The sequence below is a fragment of the Camelus bactrianus genome, chromosome 8, assembly GCF_048773025.1.
Source record: "Camelus bactrianus isolate YW-2024 breed Bactrian camel chromosome 8, ASM4877302v1, whole genome shotgun sequence".
NCBI lineage: Eukaryota > Metazoa > Chordata > Mammalia > Artiodactyla > Camelidae > Camelus > Camelus bactrianus.
In genome coordinates, this window is record NC_133546.1 from 13,188,686 (window position 1) to 13,210,111 (window position 21,426).

General features: G+C 39.2%; 1 protein-coding gene across 4 annotated transcripts in view; it reads right to left on the reverse strand.

The window, feature by feature from the left end:
* Positions 1-21,426, reverse strand: part of ESR1 (estrogen receptor 1) — a 336,829-nt gene that overhangs the window by 159,045 nt on the left and 156,358 nt on the right. For all 4 annotated transcript variants that reach the window (XM_074368144.1, XM_074368145.1, XM_074368146.1 and 1 more), the window contains one exon: positions 11,617-11,733. In XM_074368144.1, the coding sequence (XP_074224245.1) occupies positions 11,617-11,733 (117 nt within the window). The remainder of the gene's footprint in view (positions 1-11,616; positions 11,734-21,426) is intronic.

A 21,426-nucleotide genomic window follows, 5' to 3' on the forward strand; every position in this document is an offset into this window, starting at 1 on the left:
ACCTTATTAGGTAGGCATCATTACTGTCCTCATTCAGCAGATAAAGAAACTGGGATCCGGAGAGGCTAAGCATCATACAGCTCCAGACAGAGCTAAATTTTGAATCCCAGGTATCTGATTCCACAAGCTAAAGACATAACCACCATGCTACATCATATATGCATAATAAAACCTAACACTTGTGTGCCAATCTGTAATTATCAAAATATAATTCATGCCTTTGGTTTTCAGAAGAGCCTGATGAGGTAGATGGTGTTTTCATACAAGTGTGTCTTCTATAAGGCTGGGATCCACAAAGAGAAGGAAATAAATCTAGATGAGCAGGACTCCACGTGGCAACAGGACATATCCCTACAAAGGGCCAGCCAGCAAACTTGAGTTTGCCTGGTCCTTGGGAGCCCGCGTAGATATCACTCGGGTCAGAACCGGTGGGGAAGCTGAGACAGCAGGAATTTTTAAGCCAACTCCAATCTTAGGTCTCACGAGGGAGTGACGGATTTGGTCACCTTTTATGTGAAAGGTCTCATTCCATCATCAGGTGGGCTAGACGTTGTGTTCAGTCAGCAATCATGTCTTACCGCTGTGCTGCCAAACACCTTCACATGGTAAATGCTCAATAAAAATTACCTGTGAATGATTTAGGCTAAGAAGTCTGGGCCTGGCCTGGCATTTGTTATGTAAAATTTTCCAAATAATACTGCCAAAAATTTAACACGAAATAAATGTAATAATAACTAGTCTTAAGCAAGCTTTTAAATACATAAATTCCTAAGTATAATTTTGTATGTTTCTCACTACTTTTTATTAGCTCAGTCAAGCTTAAACTAAACCCATGCGTTGCCTCCAAGTGTAACCAGAATATTTCTTTATACGTGACTCCTTACTTTACCATTCACTCCCTCTTAGGGCTGGCATATATTTCCGTGATTTCCCAGAAGCATGACCACAAGTATGTTGGTTTACACCTGCTGGATAAGTTTTCAAGCAAAACCACAAGACTTGCTTGCATGATACTTAATCAGGAACTTCTCAAAATTCACTATCTTCTTAGCCTTGTCCTTTCTCTGCTCCACAAAGCAGACGCTAGAAAGTCTCACCAGCTCTTGGGACTCAAGTCTGAGGCATGACCGTTACATTCCTAATAACAGAAAAGAGCTTACTTATCTTCTCAAAGTCCTGTCTCGGCAAATTTTGTGCTTGAACTCTTTCTTTGATGTGGCTAAAAAATATATAGCGATATAATGACCATCTGCTCGTACCACTATTAACATCAAACTCATTTCTGTGACACTCTTCACTCCGAAGAGATTCATTTTCCATGCTAATTGATGAAGAGATTAGCTTTGTCCATTTCAATAGGTTTTTTTTTTCTGGTTGCTGGTTGCTCTGCAAATTTAGCTTGAAATATAGATATGCTAGCTACTAATGTTATTCCTCAGACTGAAAAACTTGTATACACACCTTTAGCTTCATAAAACATAAAATTTAACATCTTAAGGATGTTCTAGAGACCATCCAGTTCCAAGCTCCTATTTTTCAGAAGTAATAATGGAGTTCAGAAAAATTAAGTGATCTGCCCAAGGTTCAGACTTGACCCTTAGCCAGGCCTCTTTCTACTTCACAAAGCTATCTTTCTTCAATACCAAAATAATTAAAATATTTTAAAAAGAAAACAGGCTTTTGACGAATATCGTTATCTGAAAAGAGTGAAAACCCTTGGCCTGTAGGAGAAAATGTCCTTTTTAAGTCATATTAAGCAATAGGAAGTAATCACAAGTTAAGTAATTCTTTTTAAAATAACTTTCATACTCTCCATATAAATTTATTTTGGTACTGCTACTGCGCAACAAAACCAAATGCACTGATTGATGTCTTTTGTTGAAGACTGGAATTGTGTGCCCATGGTAATTGTTCCTAAGTCACAATTTTGGCCTGTGTGATGTTGGTCTCTGACTTCCTGCCTGGGTCTATTTTTCACGATGATCTAAATCACGCTAGGTCAACAAGGCAGTGCAGTACAATGAAAAGAGCGCTGAACCAGGTGGCAGGAGCCTTGGCTTCCGGTCTGAGCAGCTCACTAGCTGTGTGACCTGGACAAGAACAGTAAGAGAGGTGGACTAGGTGATCTTTAAGTTCTTTCAACTCCAAACAGCATTTATTATCCTAATCACCGTCACTGAAACAAAAAGTAAACACATGAAAATGTATGAGGATTTGGGCTTACAGAATTTAAAAACGGCAATTTATTCACACAATTACTGCCCCCAAAGTTCTGCATTTTGTAAGTTCTATCCACAGAAAGCATCCTCACATCATCTCAAGAACAGTTTAATTTTGCAAAAGCAAATTGTAGGAACGAGAAAGACTCTTTCTGATTTTTTTTAAAATCCTGTCAGCATTTCTTCTAACACTCAAGGTGAGACATGGTCATTCTTGAGACGGTAAACGAAGATCCCTCTTTCTGCCCTTTAAAAACCAAAATGACCTTTAAATAAGCAACTGAATTACTACACAATAAACAAATCAGAATTCAAATTATAACTTATTATATAGAAATAAAAGTGTGACTGTGAGTATTCTCAGTTCCTTTTACATATGCAGTGAACTTCTACTGTAATATTAAAATAGCCTCACATTTCATTGTTTTTTAATCTCCATTCATAACCAATTGTAACATACATTAAACCTACATCTAAATGACTTAGTGAAATATAGCATGTAACAAGCCCAAATTTTTCCAGAAGTACCGGCTCACATCTAGTCCTGGGATTTTTTTCTGCCTTATTGCATCCACTCATCATGTATATAAGAGAGGCATGAAAATAAAATCCACATCTGCGTTCAGCACCCCCAACACAAGCTGCCAGAATGCTAGACAGGAGATTCCTACACTGAGCACAGAAGAAGCGTAAATAAACCCATCGTCTGTGTCTATGACTCTCCAATTATCTTTCAGTCCAAAGTCTGAAAAGCTCATATTTCTGGTTGTGATAGGTTACAAAAATGGTTCCAATTTTTTAACCTTTGCCATGTTACTCGGAAGACCCCTCTCACGAAGCCTAAAAACTCAGCCATTTGACTGGTTTGGGCCATTGGACGTCATCCAATAATGCAAGCAAAGGCTTCAGATGGGCTTGTGATCTGGGGCTTGTTCTCTGTCGTGCCTCCACCATTATCACGAGAACATGCCTGGACTAGCCTCCTGGAGGCTGAGAGACGTGTGAAGCAAAACTGAGTCACCGCCGTTGCTCCAGCCAAAACGGCCAGCTGACCTCCAGACATACGAGTGAGCCCAGCCAATATCAGCCGTCTCCTAGTCAGCCTCCCTGACACAGAGTCTCATTGTTGTACGCCATTGAGATTTTGAGGGGAGGTTCTGTTATGCAGTAAAAGCTAAACTATACAGGTTTTAATTTCCAAGCAGATATTCTCACTTGATTGGAGAAACAAGACTTTTAAGGCTCAATCTATTCATAGCTCAGTTTTTACAATGTACTTTCAGTTTTGCTCATTCATTCCATTAATTCATGAACACTACAACTATTTATTGACTATTATATGCAGGCACTGATCTAAGTGTTTGAAATACATCAGTGAACAAAACATACAGACATGTTTTATTTGTTGTAAGCTCCCATCTGGAGCTTACATTCCAGTAAGGGAGACAGACGTCAAACAGTAAATAATCTAAAAATGAATTATATGGTATATTAGAAGGTGGAAAAGCAATAGAAAAAAAAGAAGTAGAGCAGGATGCGGGCATAGGAAGGTTGTGAGTACTGTGGGATGTGTGGGCGAAGCAAACTGCACAATTAAATACAATGATCAGGTAAGCCTCATTGACAAATTGATAATGGAGCAAAGAATTGAGGGAGGTGATGGAGTTAAGTGAACAAATATCTCGGGAATGGCATTCAAGGGACAGGAAGTAGAGTAAATGATCCAAGGTGTTGTAAGTGCGCCTGGCGAGTGAGAATGCCCACGTGGCTGGAGTGGAGCAAGCAGGAGAGAAATAGGAAAGGAGGTGAAAGAAGCAAGAGTGGGGAGAAGGCAGGGTCTTATGGCCACTGTATTGTCATCAGCTGAGTGAATCGGGAAGCCATGCAAGGTTCTGAGAAGTGGTATGATTTGACTTCCATTTTTAATATATCTTTAGGGAGAACAGACTGCAGGGAAGCGAGGGGAAAAGCAGGTAGGGCTTCAGCAATAAACTGGGAGAAGGATGATGGTGTTTCAGACCAGAGTGGCAACAGTGAAGGTGATGAGAAGTGGTCAGATTCTGAAAATATGTGAAGGTAGAGCCATCATAATTTCCTGAATGGGAGGTATGGAAGAAAGAGAAGAGTCAAGGATAATTCGAAATGTTTTGGCCTGAGCAATTCGAAGGATGAAGTTACTAGCTAAGATGGGAAGGACTGCAGATAAAGCATATTTGAGAGTAAAGATAAGAAATTCATGTTTAAACAAATTCAGTTTGAGATGGTTATTAGCCACCCAAGTGAGGAAGGCTCATGGGAAGTTGCATATAGAAGTCACAGACTTGAGTGAAGCTTTGTGTTTATAACTGGGGAGTCATCAGCACATAAATGGTATTTAAAGCCATGGGATTAGATGACATCACCAAGGAGTGAAGACAGACATCGAGAACAGAAGAGTTCCCTGCATGAAACTCTGGGCCACTCCAACATTAAGAGGTCAGGAGAGAAGACAAGAAATACACAAAGACCTAGAAAGAGTGACCAAAAGGGTAGGAGGGAAACTAAAAGAGTGTGTTGTCCTGAAAGGCAAGTAAAGTAAGGACATTAAAGAGGAGAGAATTACCTACTGTGTCAAATGCTGCTACTCCATCAGGATGAGGACTGAGAATTGACTGTTGGATTTGGCAACATGAAGGTCACCGGTAACCCTGATAAAGCAGTTTTGGGTCAGTAGAGCATCAGTCTTTGAATTGAGCTGATCCCATCATACTCTGCCGAGTTTGTAGGGAAGTTGTTTAGTCTACGTTGAGAGATCTGAAGGTAGCATGGTCCTTACAAGGATGGAAGCACTGGGCTGCCTGCCAGCACGCCTCACTCAGCTGAATGAACGGAACAGTCACAGACGCTGACCTGCCTCCAGCCCAACCAGGCGGCTGAGGGCATGATGTATCAGCATCTCTCTCTCATTTTTGCCAAATTCTGACTAGAACAATTAGTCGTCTCATTTTTTTTTTCATCCATGCTAAAAACAGACATCTAAATTTCTTTTCTCCTTGGAATTTCGTGACTATGATTCCTATATCTTGGTTTCTCACCACGCATCTCTTCTGACCCCAATGTTGTCATTACCCACCTCCTCTTTCCTTTAAATTCTACCACCCAGAGTTAGCCCTGGCATGTTGCACATCGCCGACTGCTACTACGACCGCAGCCACCTCCACTGGAGCAGAAATAGAAAGCTCTTCACAGGTTAGCTATGAACCTGTTAGACCTAATCCCCTTCACTCCCCAGGTCAACAGGCCCCAGAAGTCTTGGTATCATCATATCATCTGGAAGAATGGAATAAGATGGTTTCTTTTACTCAGGATTTCTTCTCTCTGGAGCAGAAGTATGCATTTGTGGGCATTAACTGAGTTATATGCACATTTCCGAGTCTATTGCAAGGAAAGACTTTTCACAAGTTTCTGTAAATTTCTGGCATCATGAAATGATAAACAACAGATCTCGCTCATCACGAAGCTACATCCAGCATACGACACCAAAAAGAAAAAGCAGCTGTGTCTGAGCCAGAGTTTTTCTCCCTATAAAGATATTAGATATTTATACCTAGTACTAGTGATGAAAATGCCATCACCTATATTTTTAATCAATTATTTTTTATGCTAAATGTGAGTGGTAGCATGGACTACTGATAGTAAAGAGGTGTGCTGGAAAGAGAAAGGATTCTGCATCTAAAAGCTAGAATTCTAGGCTCAGTTCTTCTGCTAGGTCGTTCTCAGGCTTTGATCAAGTCACTTCATCTCTTTAGCCTCAGTTTTGAAAGCTGAAGGGATTGGATTAGATCAATGGTTTGTAGACTGTGTTCCTTACAGCCCTAGGTCCCTGGAAGGTTCCTCAGGAACACCTTGCTGCGTGAAGAGAGGCTGAGCCGAATCAGCTGCTGTCTGTTTCATAGGTTGAGACTCTGTTACTGCTCGTGAGAGAAGAGTCTGCTCTAAGTGTTGCAAAACATTGGATTTGGCCATCTTTAAGGTCCTATATGTGATGCAGTATATTTCTTTGTTTGCAAATAAAAAAATGATAATATGAGGCAAGTTTTGCATAAATTAAATATCTATAATATAAATTAGTACAAATGCTTTTAATATCATAAATATATAAGTTGCTTCTTAATACAACCAGAATCTCTTTGGTTAAGAGCAACTCGCTTTTCTTGGACATTTTTCTTTTTTTTTTTTTTTTTTTTTTGGACATTTTTCTTAAATCAAATCCAAAACATAAGCTCCCAACCCTGCCTTTTGGAAAAGCTTGTATTCACATGCAGCTACAAATCTCACAAGAATTGTTGGACTATCCCAAGAAAGAAATTCACATTTATGTTTTTAATCCATTGATTTGGTTCTATTGTCATTAACATTAATAAAACCAGTCGATTACTTTTGGTAAAAAATAGACAATGTAGGCTCAAAGGAAACCTAATTTTCTGGCTTAGAAGCCCATCCAATCAATGGAATAAATTATAGTAAATCATGACGATAAATATTAAACTTAGTCCAAAGGAAATATTTTATTTTTCAACTGTTTTTCAACTGGGCAACTGGGTTATTTTGAACACTTAATGTACATTTCCCCATCTATATTATTAATATCTTATTTTCTCACTTGAAAATTGTGAAATTAATTTGTTCAATTTATTTATCATTTTGGAATATTTCTCAAACTGCAACACTGTCACCAAAATAAAGACTAGGTGATGATTATGACTTAATCTCATATTTCTTCTTAATATGTTACAAGGAAGCACCACCAGCAGCATGGGCAGGGCATGAGTCCTGCACATCAGTTAATTTCTGTGTGCCAATTTCCTCATCTGAAAAATGAAAACCTTGTCACCAACACATGTCTGAGTCTACTGCAAGGAAAGAATTTTCACAAGTTTCTGTAAATCTCTGGCATCATGAAATGATAAACAACAGATCTCACTCATCATGAAGCTACATCCAGCATACGACACCAGAAAGAAAAAGCAGCTGTGTCTGAGCCAGTTTTCCTCCCTATAAAGGTATTAGATATTTATACCTAGTACTAGTGATGAAATTGCCATTCTCTTCCCTCCAAAACCAAATTTAAGATAGGAATTATTTTTAAGATATACAGGCACATGTCATCTTATTGTACTTTGAAGATACCTTATTGTTTACAAATTGAGGATTTGTGGCAACACTACACAAAGCAAGTCTGTTGGTGCCATTTTTCCAACAGCATTGGCTCACTTTCTGTCTCTGTGTCCTTTTTTGGTAATGCTCACATTATTTTAAAACGTTTTCATTAATAGTCTATGTGTTACGGGGATCTGTGATCAGTGATCTTTGATGTAACTACTATGACTTGCTGAAAGTTCAGAAGATGGTTAGCATTTTTTAGCAATAAAGTATTTCTTAACGAGGTATGTACATTTTATTTTAGACATAATGCTATTACACATTTAACAGACCATAGTATAGTGTAAACATAAGTTTTATCTGCCCTGGGAAGCCAAAAAATGTGTGTGACTCGCTTTCTTGCGAGATTTGCTTCATGGCGGTGGTCTGGAGCCGAACCTGCAGTCTCTCCGAGGTCTGCCTACTGCAATCACTAACACTTATGTGGTACTTTAAATTTATAGGGTATTTCACATGTTATGAACTGTGATCTTTACAAGAAGCTTGTTAAGGAGAAATTATTTTTATTTTACATCTGAGGATAATGAAGCCCATAAAAATGACTAATAGGATTGCTCAGCAAGTCTGAGAAGGAGCCAGCATTTGGACCAAGAATTCCATCTCTGAAGTCTTCCCCCTTCCACCAAACCAAGCTAGAATGCCAGATTCTTGGGTAACAACATACACGTTGGAAGTCAGATGGTCTGAGTAAGACCCTGGGTTGGACTAAACCCAGGAGTGGCTGAACAAAGCTCTGAACTTCCTCTGGCCACGGATCTTCCATTCTCATCTTCATCTTCCAACCCAATCTGAACTTGTCACCTGGACTTTCATTTGCCTTTTCATATGCAAACGTCCTCTTCGTACTATGACATGGATGGAAGGGACTAGGTGTTTATTCACGTTTGCACTCTCCTTAATAGCTTACCCCTAAGAAGCCCTAAACAAGCAACTATTTAAATGAATTGAGTTAATTCATTAATTTGTGGGGAAAAAAATTTCTTGAACACTCACTTTGTGACTCGCTTAGTGCTCGACCAGTAAACAGGACAGAGCGAGTCCGGCCACCATGGAGTTTATGGACAGATGTTGAATGACTACCAATAGTGACGAGCTCAGGAAAGAGTTGTTTGCCTCGAAATGGAGAATGCAGGGAACTAGTGTGACACAACAGGGAAGCCCTCCGTAAAGAAGAGACATTTAATCCACCATTTAAGGTTGAAGGGGAAGGGAGACAGATGAAAAGGAAAACGCAAGCCAGGCAGAGCAACCAGCACTTGCACTGAGATGGAAAGTGCATCCTGTAAAACTCGTCTTAAATCCTTACTGAACCATCCTGTCTCAGAACCAAATCTAATAATGGTGTTGGGATCTTCAGGGCATGGCAGGAATCAGAACAGATTAAAATAACTTCTTCATATAGATAAATCACACATTCTTTTGGATCTTTAGAATACTTCAATAAGTGTATTCAGCCTTGCTATAAAAGCGGGGGGTAGGTTTGTGGTTCTCTCTCTTTTATCTGAAACTAAACGTTTTACTTCTAAATGTAGAGATTCAATATTCTAATTGGTGTCTAGCCTGGTTAAGAAACTGGATTCTTGTGAAACCAGTAGGAAAATGTTGTAAAGATTTATTCGGTCACAGCTGTTCTTTATAAGTAATTTCAGATTTTATAGTTGGTTGTAACTGTACTTCCAGCTGTAAATTAAGTCTTTATTGGGTGGGATCTGGGGAGCTGTTCTACGAGGTGTCATGAGGGTATGTGTGGTATCCCATATTGGAGAAAAATAGATAAATTATATTGCTTTACAGCAGACTCTATATGTGTAATTAAAACGAGATGTTCTCACAGTCCATATAGTTTTACAGTTTTAAAGCTTGTCGTAAAACTTACACACATACATGAACTGCCAGAGAGACACATGTTTTCACTTTATGTAGACGGATGCTAACAATCACCTTGGAATCTTTATGGGAGATTGTTACGGACCGAATTGCGTCTCCCCTCAAAATCGTGTGGACGCTCTAGCTTCAGGACCTTAGAAATGTGACTAAATTAAAGATGTAATAAAGATTAAATGAGGTCCTAAACATGGGATCTTAAACCAATATGACTGGTCTCTTTCAAGATGAAGGAAAAAAAAAAAAGATGTGCAGCCGGGACACGTGCACAGAGACAAGGCCACATGAGGACACAGTGAGAAGGTGGCCATCTTCAAGCCAAGGAGAAAGGTCTAGGGTGAACCAAACCTTCTGACACCCTGATCTTGGACTTCCAGCCGCCAGAACCGCTGTGAGACATAAGCCTCTGCTGTTTAAGCCCCTCCCCGGTCTGCAGACGTTATAACACACTGAGCAGACGAATATAGCAGCAGACTACACAGATACATATTTTACAGTCGTAGGTATGCATATACAAGCACATGCGAGCACACACAGACTGGCTATGTACAGTAAAGTTATCTAAAGTCATATGTGAAAACACTGGGGAGATTTTTATTATGTCTATGCATGTTAAAATTTTTGTTAGATTAAAAATGAGTATGCATAATTCATATTCATGCAGCCAGACAGCATCTGGATATTAATTAGGAGAAACAGAATTGTTTTTATGAAGTGGGGTCAATGTATGGGTACCCTCGAAGAAAAAAAAAGTTTTGGACATATTTACAAGGTGATGACTTCAGTTCGTAGAGAGAATTCAAGAGGCCGGGCTTCATCTACCTACAGCTGCCAAAGAAGAATATTAAACTTGGACTCCACTGTTTCAAATTAAACTTTTTACATGTAGCTGTTATATTCCTGCCACTTATCAAGTTACCTTAAGAAGCTTTTTGTAAGTTTAATTAAGCCTGACTAATTCTCCAACAGTACAAAGGAAGATGAATTCCTTAAATATTTAATCCATTTATGACTCAAAGTGTCATTTTCTGAATGTGGCTGTTAAATTCTTGGAATTAATTACCCTTTGAGTTAAAGCTGCTTTTTCAGATGCTCAAGACATATAGTCACAGCTCATACAAGGCGTAAACTCAACATTTCATCTGTTCATCAAGAGAATTTATTCTAAATGCTATATTCAAAATCTCAACCTGGTAGGCTTATTCACAACCCTTAACTAAGGAATCTTTGACTGTAAGCTTTGTAACAATCAGGCACGATTGTTGGTTTTTCCTCTGCCTCCCTCTCCGTCCAAGTATTAATGAGTTAAAGGTTAGCTGTCCTCTGTTTGCACAATTGCTCTTCTTTTCATGGCAACTTTGTTCTCCTTAACTAACTTCAAGCCTCGTCTCCAGAAAGCTTTCCCCCAGTGTGATCGGCAGGCAGCACCGTCATCATCAGTCTGTCCCTCTCCTCGGTAACATCTTAAAACACTGGATGCACCCATTACTTTATTTCCATTACATATTTCCTATTTGTTCTCTCCCGTATTTTGTAGGCTATCCAAGACTAGACATGTTCTTAAGACTAGATTTCCAAGAATACAAGGAAATCAATCAGGCAGCTCAATTTATGGAGCACCTAATACCTCCAGAACAACACACTGGACTCCTATGTAAGAAAAGTGGAAGGTTAGATATACGAGGAAACAGAAAACACACCCATAAACACACCCACCGCCACAAAGACACAAGCACATGGGCACAAATCCTGACCACCTTGCGATCGTTAGTGCTCAGAAACCATCTCACTGTTCCGAGCACCATCCTAGACATGGAGGTGATGGGGGCTGCTGGTTAACTCAGCTCCTAAGGGAAGAAGCTGCCTTCTGAGTGCAATCAAATTCCCTAAGGGATGTTAAGGGATTGAAAGAAGATGATAAATTAGCTATTTAGCTTTCACATTTGCAAGTCTCAATTTGGGGAAAGTTTATTCCCGGAGACCATCTTCTAGTATCAGTAATACAAACGGTAACTGAGAAATATTTCTAGAGTAAGTGGCTGAGCAGAACTCCTTCCCTTCCTCCCCCACCTCCCACAAACCTTTGATTTTAAATATAACTATTTACATTGAAAATATAAAACACAAAAGAGTGTGCTCAAATTTCTTATTTTTTTAATAGCATGGATTCTAAAAATACTTTTGTCGTGAAGAAAAATAAGAGTGGGGAAAGAAATTAATTAGAAGAGAAAACACCGCACTCCCACAGTCACTGGAACAGAAGTCGCCACGGCTGGGCGGCGGGCGGGCGCCCTGGGTCCGGGATACCTACCCCCTTTCATCATCCCCACTTCGTAGCATTTGCGGAGCCGGCAGGCCTGGCAGCTCTTCCTCCTGTTTTTATCAATCGTGCACTGGTTGGTAGCCGGACACATGTAGTCATTATGTCCTATCAAAAGCAAGAGGACAGAATTAGTATTATTTCAGGACATTTCGCCGGTCGGAATTGACAGGGGAGCTGTCTGGAGGAGGCTTCCGTATCACTCACTTGGCCTCACTGTGTTACTACCTCCGCCCGCTGTCCTTTCTCTGTTCTACTTGAAGTGTTAAAAAAAAGTGAGAACAAAAACAAAACTCTCCTAGACTTAATTTCTGCCTCCTCCAATTGTTTTGGGAGTTCTTTGGGCAAATCCCCTTCAGTTCACACAGCTTAGACTAGGGGCACACTGATTTTATAGATAGATAGAGGTTAAGCTTTCTCAGCAGATAAAGCTTTTTTTTGGACCAAGGCCACTCATCAAAACTGTTGTCCCGATAGAGCTGTGAGAATTTTCACAGAGTTTCAACGTGGCCTTTCTTTAAATACAATTTAAAGAATCCTTAAGTAGGTCTTCGAATGCAGCCCAGAACACCTAAATTCAAGTCGGGGGTGGGGGGTTGGGGCGGCAGGTTATAGTAAGTCAGTCCATAACCTTGTGGCTGGAGGACCCTGAGCAAGTCAGTTAACATCCCCGGGTCTCACTTGCGCCCTCTCTAACCGTTAGCTGCACAACATTATTCTCAGAATTAAATGTGAGAATGCATGTCAAGGGCATACCACAGTGCCCCGGGCGCGGCAAACACGGAATATCTATTAGTTGCGGCTGTTGTTTTATTCTAAATCCTCTTCCTTTTCTCTCCTGTCTATTGAATCTCTCTCACTCAAATGCTTCTTTCTCATTGGCTTTTATCACATCGTGCAAGCTTGTCCCACACAAAAAGGTCTCCCTTGACCTCACTTCACTCTTGAACGTCAGTCTTACATCCTATCCCTCCTTCTCAGCTCAGCTCCTCACAGATGGCCACGCACGAGGCCTCATTTATCCTCCTTTTTCTCCTGTGTGGCTCAACCTGCGTCAATCTGGTTTCCATCTTTGTTGCTCCACCAAAGCAGCTTCCCTGAAACCACCAATGACTTTTGTGGCTGAATTCAACAGATACTTTTGGCCCACATGATACCTGCCTAATCAGAAGCATCTGACAATTCCTCCCGTCCTCCTGAAACGTGTTTTCCTCGATTTCTAGAACACAGAACACCCCCAGCATTCCTTCTACCTCTCAGGCTGTGGCTTCCCAGAATTTGCAGGTTCACCTCCCTCGACCCAGCAATAAGCCAGAGCTGCACAGGGCTCAGTGTCAGGCCCTTTTCTTTTCTTGTGCCTGTGAATTCTCCCACCAGAAAATCCATTCCACACCTATGGCTTTCATCGGCACTAAACGCAGATGACTCACAGACTTAGACTCCCAGCTCCACCCTCCTCTCTGAACTCTAGAGACAAATATCCAATGGCCCACATGAAGTTTCTGCTCTAAGATTTAGAAGTCACCTCCATTTCTTCGTCCATCAAAAGAAGTCTAGCTGACAGCATACAGACTATTAAACAGATTTAAAAGTATTGGCATGTTTTTATAAAGTCCATTTATATAAGTCTAAATTCTTATACCTCTTGGGAAAATGCCCTGAATTTACACTGAGAAGATGATATATACTATTTTACAACATGTTTTCCATTCACACATAAAAAGTAGGTATATATGCTACCTTTATTCAGATTCTCTCTTTGAGTCCCTATTTTCTCATTTACCAAGGACAAGATGCAACATGTAGTGGAATGTTTTAACTACAGACTTCTTTGTTCTTTTTTCAACTTAAGGGTCAGTCCAGATAGGAGAAGGTGGAGTGGGGACTTAACAAGAAACGTTAGTCTCATAAAGCTCGATTCTCCATCTTTAGCTAATATATTACAAAAGTCCCCGTATAAACAGTCCTCTGATTAAATTAACACTTGCATTCTTCTGTTGCATAATAGGACCCAACTAGTTAGCAGAGTTCTAACCCTGTAACTTCAGTAAAAGACCACACACTGCCTCACATATATAGACATACTTATAATTTTTAGAATTTTCCCTATTAACAGGGACAAATTGAGGAAATAATAGAACTAGAAATAAAATTTAGCTGGACAGATGTAAACTCTAAGCAAAAGTATATTCTTCTTACACCTCAAAGAAACTCTTAGTGTTTGGTCCCCTATGGTGTTTATGCAGTACATACTGACTTCTTTTAACTCTTAAAAAATGAGTTTATATTAAGTCTCAGAAGAAAACAGTCAATAATCATTTGAATCAAAAATGAGTTGGATTCACTTTCTCTCCCCAAAGCCAGATGTTTTGCAAGCCAGAAGATGGGAGAACTGAATTGGGTCAGGAGTCAACTGGTAAAATCTTATGTTTGGATTGGCCAGCCATTGTAGATGTGTATCTCTATAAAACCAAGTGAAATTCTTGAATGAACATGTTAAACTGATAATATGCTAGATCTGTACAATCGAATTCATCCCTCAGCAAGAATGAAAATAGAGACACAACAGAATCATGTTCATAATGCAAACCTTTTATGACAAAACTGGGTTTTCTCTTGCCCAAACGACTCAAAAACTTAGAATTGACAAACAGATAGCCAGAAAAAATTAGTAAGTATATGTTTGATGTATACAATTAAACAAATTCTTCTGAACCAAACACCATTAACAACTATCTGTAAGTCTTCAACTTTCATCAAAAGAGAGAAAAAAAAAAAAAACAAAGTAGTTTTTTGTTCGCTAAGGAAAATAATTTGATAAAGGTGTGTTCTTAAAGCAACTGGTTTCTTAAGTTTCTTTAAGAAGAAACTTCTTTTCAAATTTTATTACTTGGTCTTGTGAAAATAAGGCAAGAGAAAAATCTTACTGAAAAAAAAAAAACCTCACACCAGCTGTATTAATGAAACGTACAGTGTTTTTACTGAATACACTGAAGAACTCTGTGTACCTGCGACCTGACCAGCCCCTAAGTTCCTCTTGCACAGCAGGAGGTACAAGAGGCCAGATCCGAGGTGTGAGCTGCAGGTGGAGGTTTGGAGAAATAATCACGATTTTCTTGCCCACCAAAAAAGAAAGCCTTGAGCTAATTTAGGATTTGAATAACAGGAAGTGGGGAAGAGAGAAGGGGAGTGAAACAGGCAGGAGACAGGAAGAGTGGGGAGAGGGATCTGTGAGCAGGAATTACCACGCTCACCCGTGGCTCCTGGGGCAACAGGAGACACAGAGCTTTTCCCCAAACCTCTCTGGGATTCTTTCCCTTGATTTTTTGTTTTCCCTTTTCTTTTTCTTTTCCCTCTTTCAGCTGTTTCTGCATTATTATCATCACACAGAAAGTCTATATTCGTTAGTTACAAAAATTAGCAACGACCCATATTCAGAGATTCAAAAGAAATATAAAAACAAACCAAATGAAAACAAGCAGATGAGGATGTGAGAAAAAGGGAGCCCTTGTGCACTGCTGGTGGGAATGAAAACCGATGCAGCCACTATGGAAAATGGTATGGAAGTTCCTCAAGAAATTAAAAATAGAACTACCATATGATCCAGCAATGCCACTTGTGGGTATATATGCAAAGGAAATGAAATCACTATCTCAAAGAGATATCTGTACTCACAGGTTCACAGCATCGTTGTTCACAACAGCCAAGGTATGATACAACCTAAGTGTGTGTTGACACATGAATGGATAAAGAAAATGTGGAATGTGTATGTGTGTGTATATCTATATATATAGAGAGAGAGATATATATATAAAATGGGATATTGTTCACCCTTAAAAAAGAAATCTTGTCATTTTTGACAACGTGGATGAGCCTGGAAGGCATTATGTTAAGTGAAATAAGCCAGACAGAGAAAGATAAATACTGCATGACATCACTTATATATGGAATCTGGAAAAAAAAAAGTCAAACTCATAGAAACAAAATAGAAAAGTGATTGTCAGGGGCTGGGGGTGAGGAAAATGGGGAGAAGCTTGTAAAAAGGCACAAACTTTCGGTTACAAGATGAGTAAGGTCTGAGGATCTAATGTATAATGTGGTGACTATAGTTGATAGTGCTGTATTATTTAATTGAAGTTCGCTCAGAGAGTAGAAGTTAAGTGTTCTCACCAAAAAAAGAAAAAAGAAAAGAAAGAAAACGTAAATATATGAGGTGATGGATGTGTTAATTCAATGGGGAGAAATCCTTTCACAATACATATGTATGTCAGATCATTACAATGTAAACGTTAAACATCACACCATTTTATTTGTCGATTATACCTCAATAAAGTTGAGCAAAGCAATGGTCACAACACCCTATGACCCCAAAACTCAGGTCCACAAAAATAAGACTTGGTCCTGAAGGACGAAACCAGCAGAGGGAGAGGCGAGTCTGCTCTTCAACACTGGATGGGGCCAGACATTAGCATAAAGGGCAGCTCTTTATGGATGCAGCAGGGCCAAGAAGTGAGAAATAAGACCTCATATTACCCGTGAATTATCTCCACCTCTACTCCTGTTCTGATGCCTCGCTGGGTTTCCAAGATAAGTGTATTTTATGACTGCCTCCAAATAAAAACGAACATATTCTAATAAATTTAAAGCTCGTTCTTTGTAGAAATGGTTTTGTGAAATAAAAGGTTATCTTTTTTTCCCTCCAACATTTTGGCTATGTATGCATTTTAATATGACTCATTTAACTAATAATGATGTATTTTCATAGTGCTTAACCCCTTCACTGCCATCACCAAAGAACAGGTTTGGCTGTGAAAATAATGGGTCCATTTTATTATTTCCCACAGAAAATTGAAATTCTTAATGATGAATAATTAATAACATCAAAGTATTAGTAGGGGGGAGGGACCTCTTAATCAAAGAGTCTCCTATACATGAAATATATGGACTGTTCCGTAACTGAAGCTAAAATACAGTGCACTACTTATGGCTTAGTAGTTGAAGATAAGGTACTTAAAATATTTGCTTCAGTCATACCACATAAATCTGCAGAGCAACTTTCCTCAATAGTATTTCTGTGATATGAATTTAGTACATTTTTTTTTCCTTCTTTATGACGTTCTAACTTGTGGAATCAGAAGTTGCACTTGAACTGTGGTTTCCAACTATTTCTTTCATTGGCACATTTCAAAGTCTGAAGGAAGCACATGCACAGATTTAATTCATAAGCAGAAAAACTTCAATATTTATGACATCAACTCATTTTATGCTTTTTACAAATGAGCTCGATAAAGATATACATAGTACTCTCGGGGAAAAAAATGCATCAAAATCAAGAAGACTTTCACGAGGTCAGGCAAAAAGCCAAGTATGAAAGCTAGTGAAAGGTAAGGAATTAGCACTTAATATTTTTATCGAGGCATTGGAGCATTTAGCTAACTGTTCACATTTTTAAGGCATGGAAATGCAAATGAATTCTCAAATTAAAGACAAATTAACTCTCCAATGGTTAAGTAACCACAAATTAAAAAAGAAAGCCAACTTTAGCTAATCCTATCAAAAAGCCTCATTGGAGGGTTCCAACAGAATAGTATTTTATTTTCAAAGTCCCATTCATTTATACCTGATTGATCCACAAATTTAGCTAACATCTATATAGCTTGGCTACCTTTACCGCCTTTTTATTAAAGGATCTCATCAAATATTTGCATAAAATTAACTAGCATTTACTAAAATTTGAAGTATCCAAGAGCGGTACACAAATTGTTTAAGGTACCAAATAAGATGTCAACATCAGCATTCCCTTCTCCTTCTGAGACCCAATATGTATTTATAGAGTGTTAAATACAATTTTAAATTTAATATGGACTCACAGGATCTTATACATATTTGGCCAAAAGGAAACCTACAACTTTTTAGTTTTATCAGTGAAAGATTATATTTTTCTTGAAGTGTTAAGGTACAGAAAACATGTCAAAACATAGTTTTGAGCCTTAGTGTTGGGAAAACAAGAATTTGCACATGACTTTTCAAAGCACTGTAATATAAACGAGCAACTACCCAGACCCGAGTGGGGGGGTTCCAGCTACTGCCTCTCCTCTGCTTGTTCACTTCACATTTGCAAGCAGTTCTTGTCTGGGATGCAACTGCATGAGATCATCTGACCAAACATTCTCACTGCTAAGGAAACTGACCCATTTGGGTCCCAAGTGTGATGTGGCAGGCACTGTTATACATGGATTATTTCACTTAATCCCCCAGCAAATTTATGAGGAAGGGATTATATTAATCTCCATTCTATAGATGGAACACCATGATAAAAGTTATAAAGCCTGCTCAGAACCATAAAGCAAGCAAGTGGCAGATGGTTTTTGAAGCAAGGACTCCCTTCTTCCAGAAGTTGAAGTCTTACGCGCACACGGAAGGCTCAACTTCCTCAAAAGGCAAAGTCTTCCCTCAGGAACTGTATCTACTTCCCCAAGGCAATAATGGTAGGATTCTCTGCAACTGAGTGACCACTGAGTGTTCTGCTTCCTAGGAAGCTCATGATAAAAAAGTAAAAAGGGAGTTATTAATAGAGCCAATCTTGTTGTCTTCTATTTAACATATCTGCAAGATAAATACTGTGCCAGGCCAAACCAGTGTTGAATTCGTTTGGCCGTAAAGTTTGACTTAGATCACAGGGATGAAATGAATGGTCCAATTCTCCTGGAAACGACTGTACAGAGGAACGGAAGTAGCTCCCTCCTTTACCCTCCAAGGAAAATACTGACTTACTGCATTATCTCCACCTACTCCAACCCAGACTCACGAGGGGCGCTTGACCTCAGCAGCGTCCCACACATCCATTTACTGTGACCAAAGGAAAGAAGTGTTACGGGAGTCGCTGAGTAGAACTAAAGAACCAGCCCAAATGGTAATGTTGTTGGGGTCCGCCAGCACAAGGAACAGGAAAGGGAGCAGGAAATTTGTTGTAGAAATGGGAGTTCAAAAGATTTTTAATTAGAATGGGAATGAATGATTTTCATCAAAAAGTTTTCAAAGTTACACCAAGGAAAAAAAATTGCACCCAAACATGCACGAATCATCTCTGAGCAGTAAAGCAGTTAAGGCAGAGGCGACATGAAGACGTCTGAGACGGCTCTGCCGAGCTCTCAAAGAGGAAGAAGTCAAAGGTACCGGTGGTTTGTGCCAGGTGTCTTGAAAATTGTTCTTATCATTAATCAGAAGGAGGATCTGATTTGGGAGTCAGGTGGGGAGAAGAGGTTGAGAACAATTTTACACACGTTGTGTTTGAGATTTCAGTAGCACACCAATAAACAAGTACCCAACAGGCTGTTGAAAATGCGGTACTGAAGCTTGGGAGGAAGGTCAAAAGGAAGCTGGAGATCATATGATCCAGAAATTCTACTTCTGGGTATGTGCCCCAAAGAACTGAAAGCAGGGACTCAAACAGATATTTGTACACCCATGTTCACAGTAGCATTATTCAATATAGCTAACAGGTGGAAACAACCCAAAGGTCCGTTGATAGATAAACAGACAAACCAAATGTGGTATATACAGTAGTCCCCACCTCCACCATCCACAGGGGATATGTTCCAAGAACCCCAGTGGATGCCTGAAACCACAGATAGTACTGACTCCTATATATACTATATTTTTCCTCTACGAACATATCCAAGATAAAGCACAGTAAGAGACTATCTGAATTGCTAACATCTCTACTCTTGCATTTTGGTGCCATTATTAGGCAAAATAAGAGTTACTTGAACACAAGCACCGTGATACCTCAATAGTCAATCTGATAAGCCAGATGGCTACGGAGTGACAAACTGCGGGATACACTGGCTAAAGGGATGACTCACATCCCTGAGCAGGACAAAGCTGGATAGCAAAAGATTTCATCACACTACTCGGAACTGAGTCCAATTTAAAACTTATCAATTGTTTGTTTCTGGAACTTTCCATTCAATATTTTCGGACCACAGTTGACCACAGGTAACTGAAACCAAGGAAAGCAAAACTGCATGTACGGAGGACTGCTACACATAAAATGGAGTTTTACTCAGCTTTAAGGAGGAGTGAAATTCTGCTACATGCTAAAACATGGATGAACCCTGAAGACGTTATGCTAAGTGAAATACGCCGGACACAGAAGGACAAATATTGCATGGTTCCACTTACACGATGTGCCTAGAGCACTCAAACTCATAGAGGCAGAAAGTTGAATAGGAGTTACCAAGTGTTGCGGGGAGGGGGGCATGGGGAATTATTGTTCAGTGAGTACAGGTTTCCATTTGGGCTGATAAAGAAGTTCTAGAGATGGCTGAACACATTTAATGCCACTGAACTATAAACTTGAAAATGATTAAAATGATAAATCTTATATTTTACCACAATTTTTAAAAAATGAAGTTGAAAATATCTTCTTCCATTTGGTCGGCTGTCTGTTCATGGTTTCAGGTCTTACATTCAAGTCTTTAATCCATTTTGAGTCAATTTTTGAGTATGGTGTAAGATAATGGTTTAGCTTCATTCTTCCATATGTGGCTGTCCAGTTTTCTCAACACCATTTACTGAATACACTATCCTTTCTCTATTATACATTCTTTGTTCCTTTGTTGTAAATTAACTGTCCATATATGTGTGGGTTTATTTCTGAGCTCTCAATTCTGTTTCTGATAAGGGGTTAATATCCAAAATATATAAAGAACTCATATAACTCAACAATAAAAAAAAAAAACTCAATTAAAAAATGGCAGAGGAACTGAACAGAGATTTTTCCAAAGAAGATGTACAGATGGCCAACAGGCACATGAAAAGATGTTTCAACATCACTAGTTATTAGGGAAATGCAAATCAAAACCACAATGAGATATCACCTCACACCCATTACAATGGCTATTATCAAAAAGGCAAGAAATAAGAAGTGTTGAAAAGGATGTGGAGAAAAAGGAAACCTCCTACACTGTTGGTGGGAATGTAAGTTGATGAAGCCACTATGGAAAATAGTACAGAGATTCCTAAAAAAAAAATTAAGAATAGAACTACCATATGATCCAGCTATTACATTTCTGGGTATTTATCTAAAGAATACAAAAACACTAATTCAAAGAGACATATGCACCCCTCTGTTTACTGCAGTATTACTTGTAATAGCCAATCCATGGATACAACGTAAGTGCCTATCAACGGACGAATGGATAAAGAAGACGTGGTGTATATACACAGTGGAATACTATTCAGCTGCAAATAGATGAAATCTTACCCTTTGTGACAACATGGTTGGACCTTGAGGATATTATGCCAAATGAAATAAGTCAGACAGAAAGACAAATACTGTATGATCTCAACCATATGTGGAATATAAATCCATCCATCCATCAATCAATTAAATCAAGCCAAATAAAAATAAAAACATAGACACAGAGAAAAGACTCACAGTTACCAGAGAGGAAGAGAGGTAGGGAAATAGTGAAGTCGGTCAAGGAGGTCAACAGGACAGATGTAAACTAAACTTTTGGTGATGAGCATGCCACAGTGTATACTGAAGTTGAAATACAGTCTTGTACACATGACACTTATATAATGCTATAGACCAATAAGATAAATAAATAAAAATGAAGTTGGAGGTGTAGAAAGCATCTCCATGAGGCAGGGCAGGAAAAGGAATCAAAGTGAGCGTTTTCAGTTGGCCTATTCGAATTTTCTTTTGTGTGACTGGGTCCTGGGACAGGCTAGCAGCACTGGCCATGCTCCCCGAGGACCAGGCACTGCGCAAAGTGACTTTAGCCCTTTATC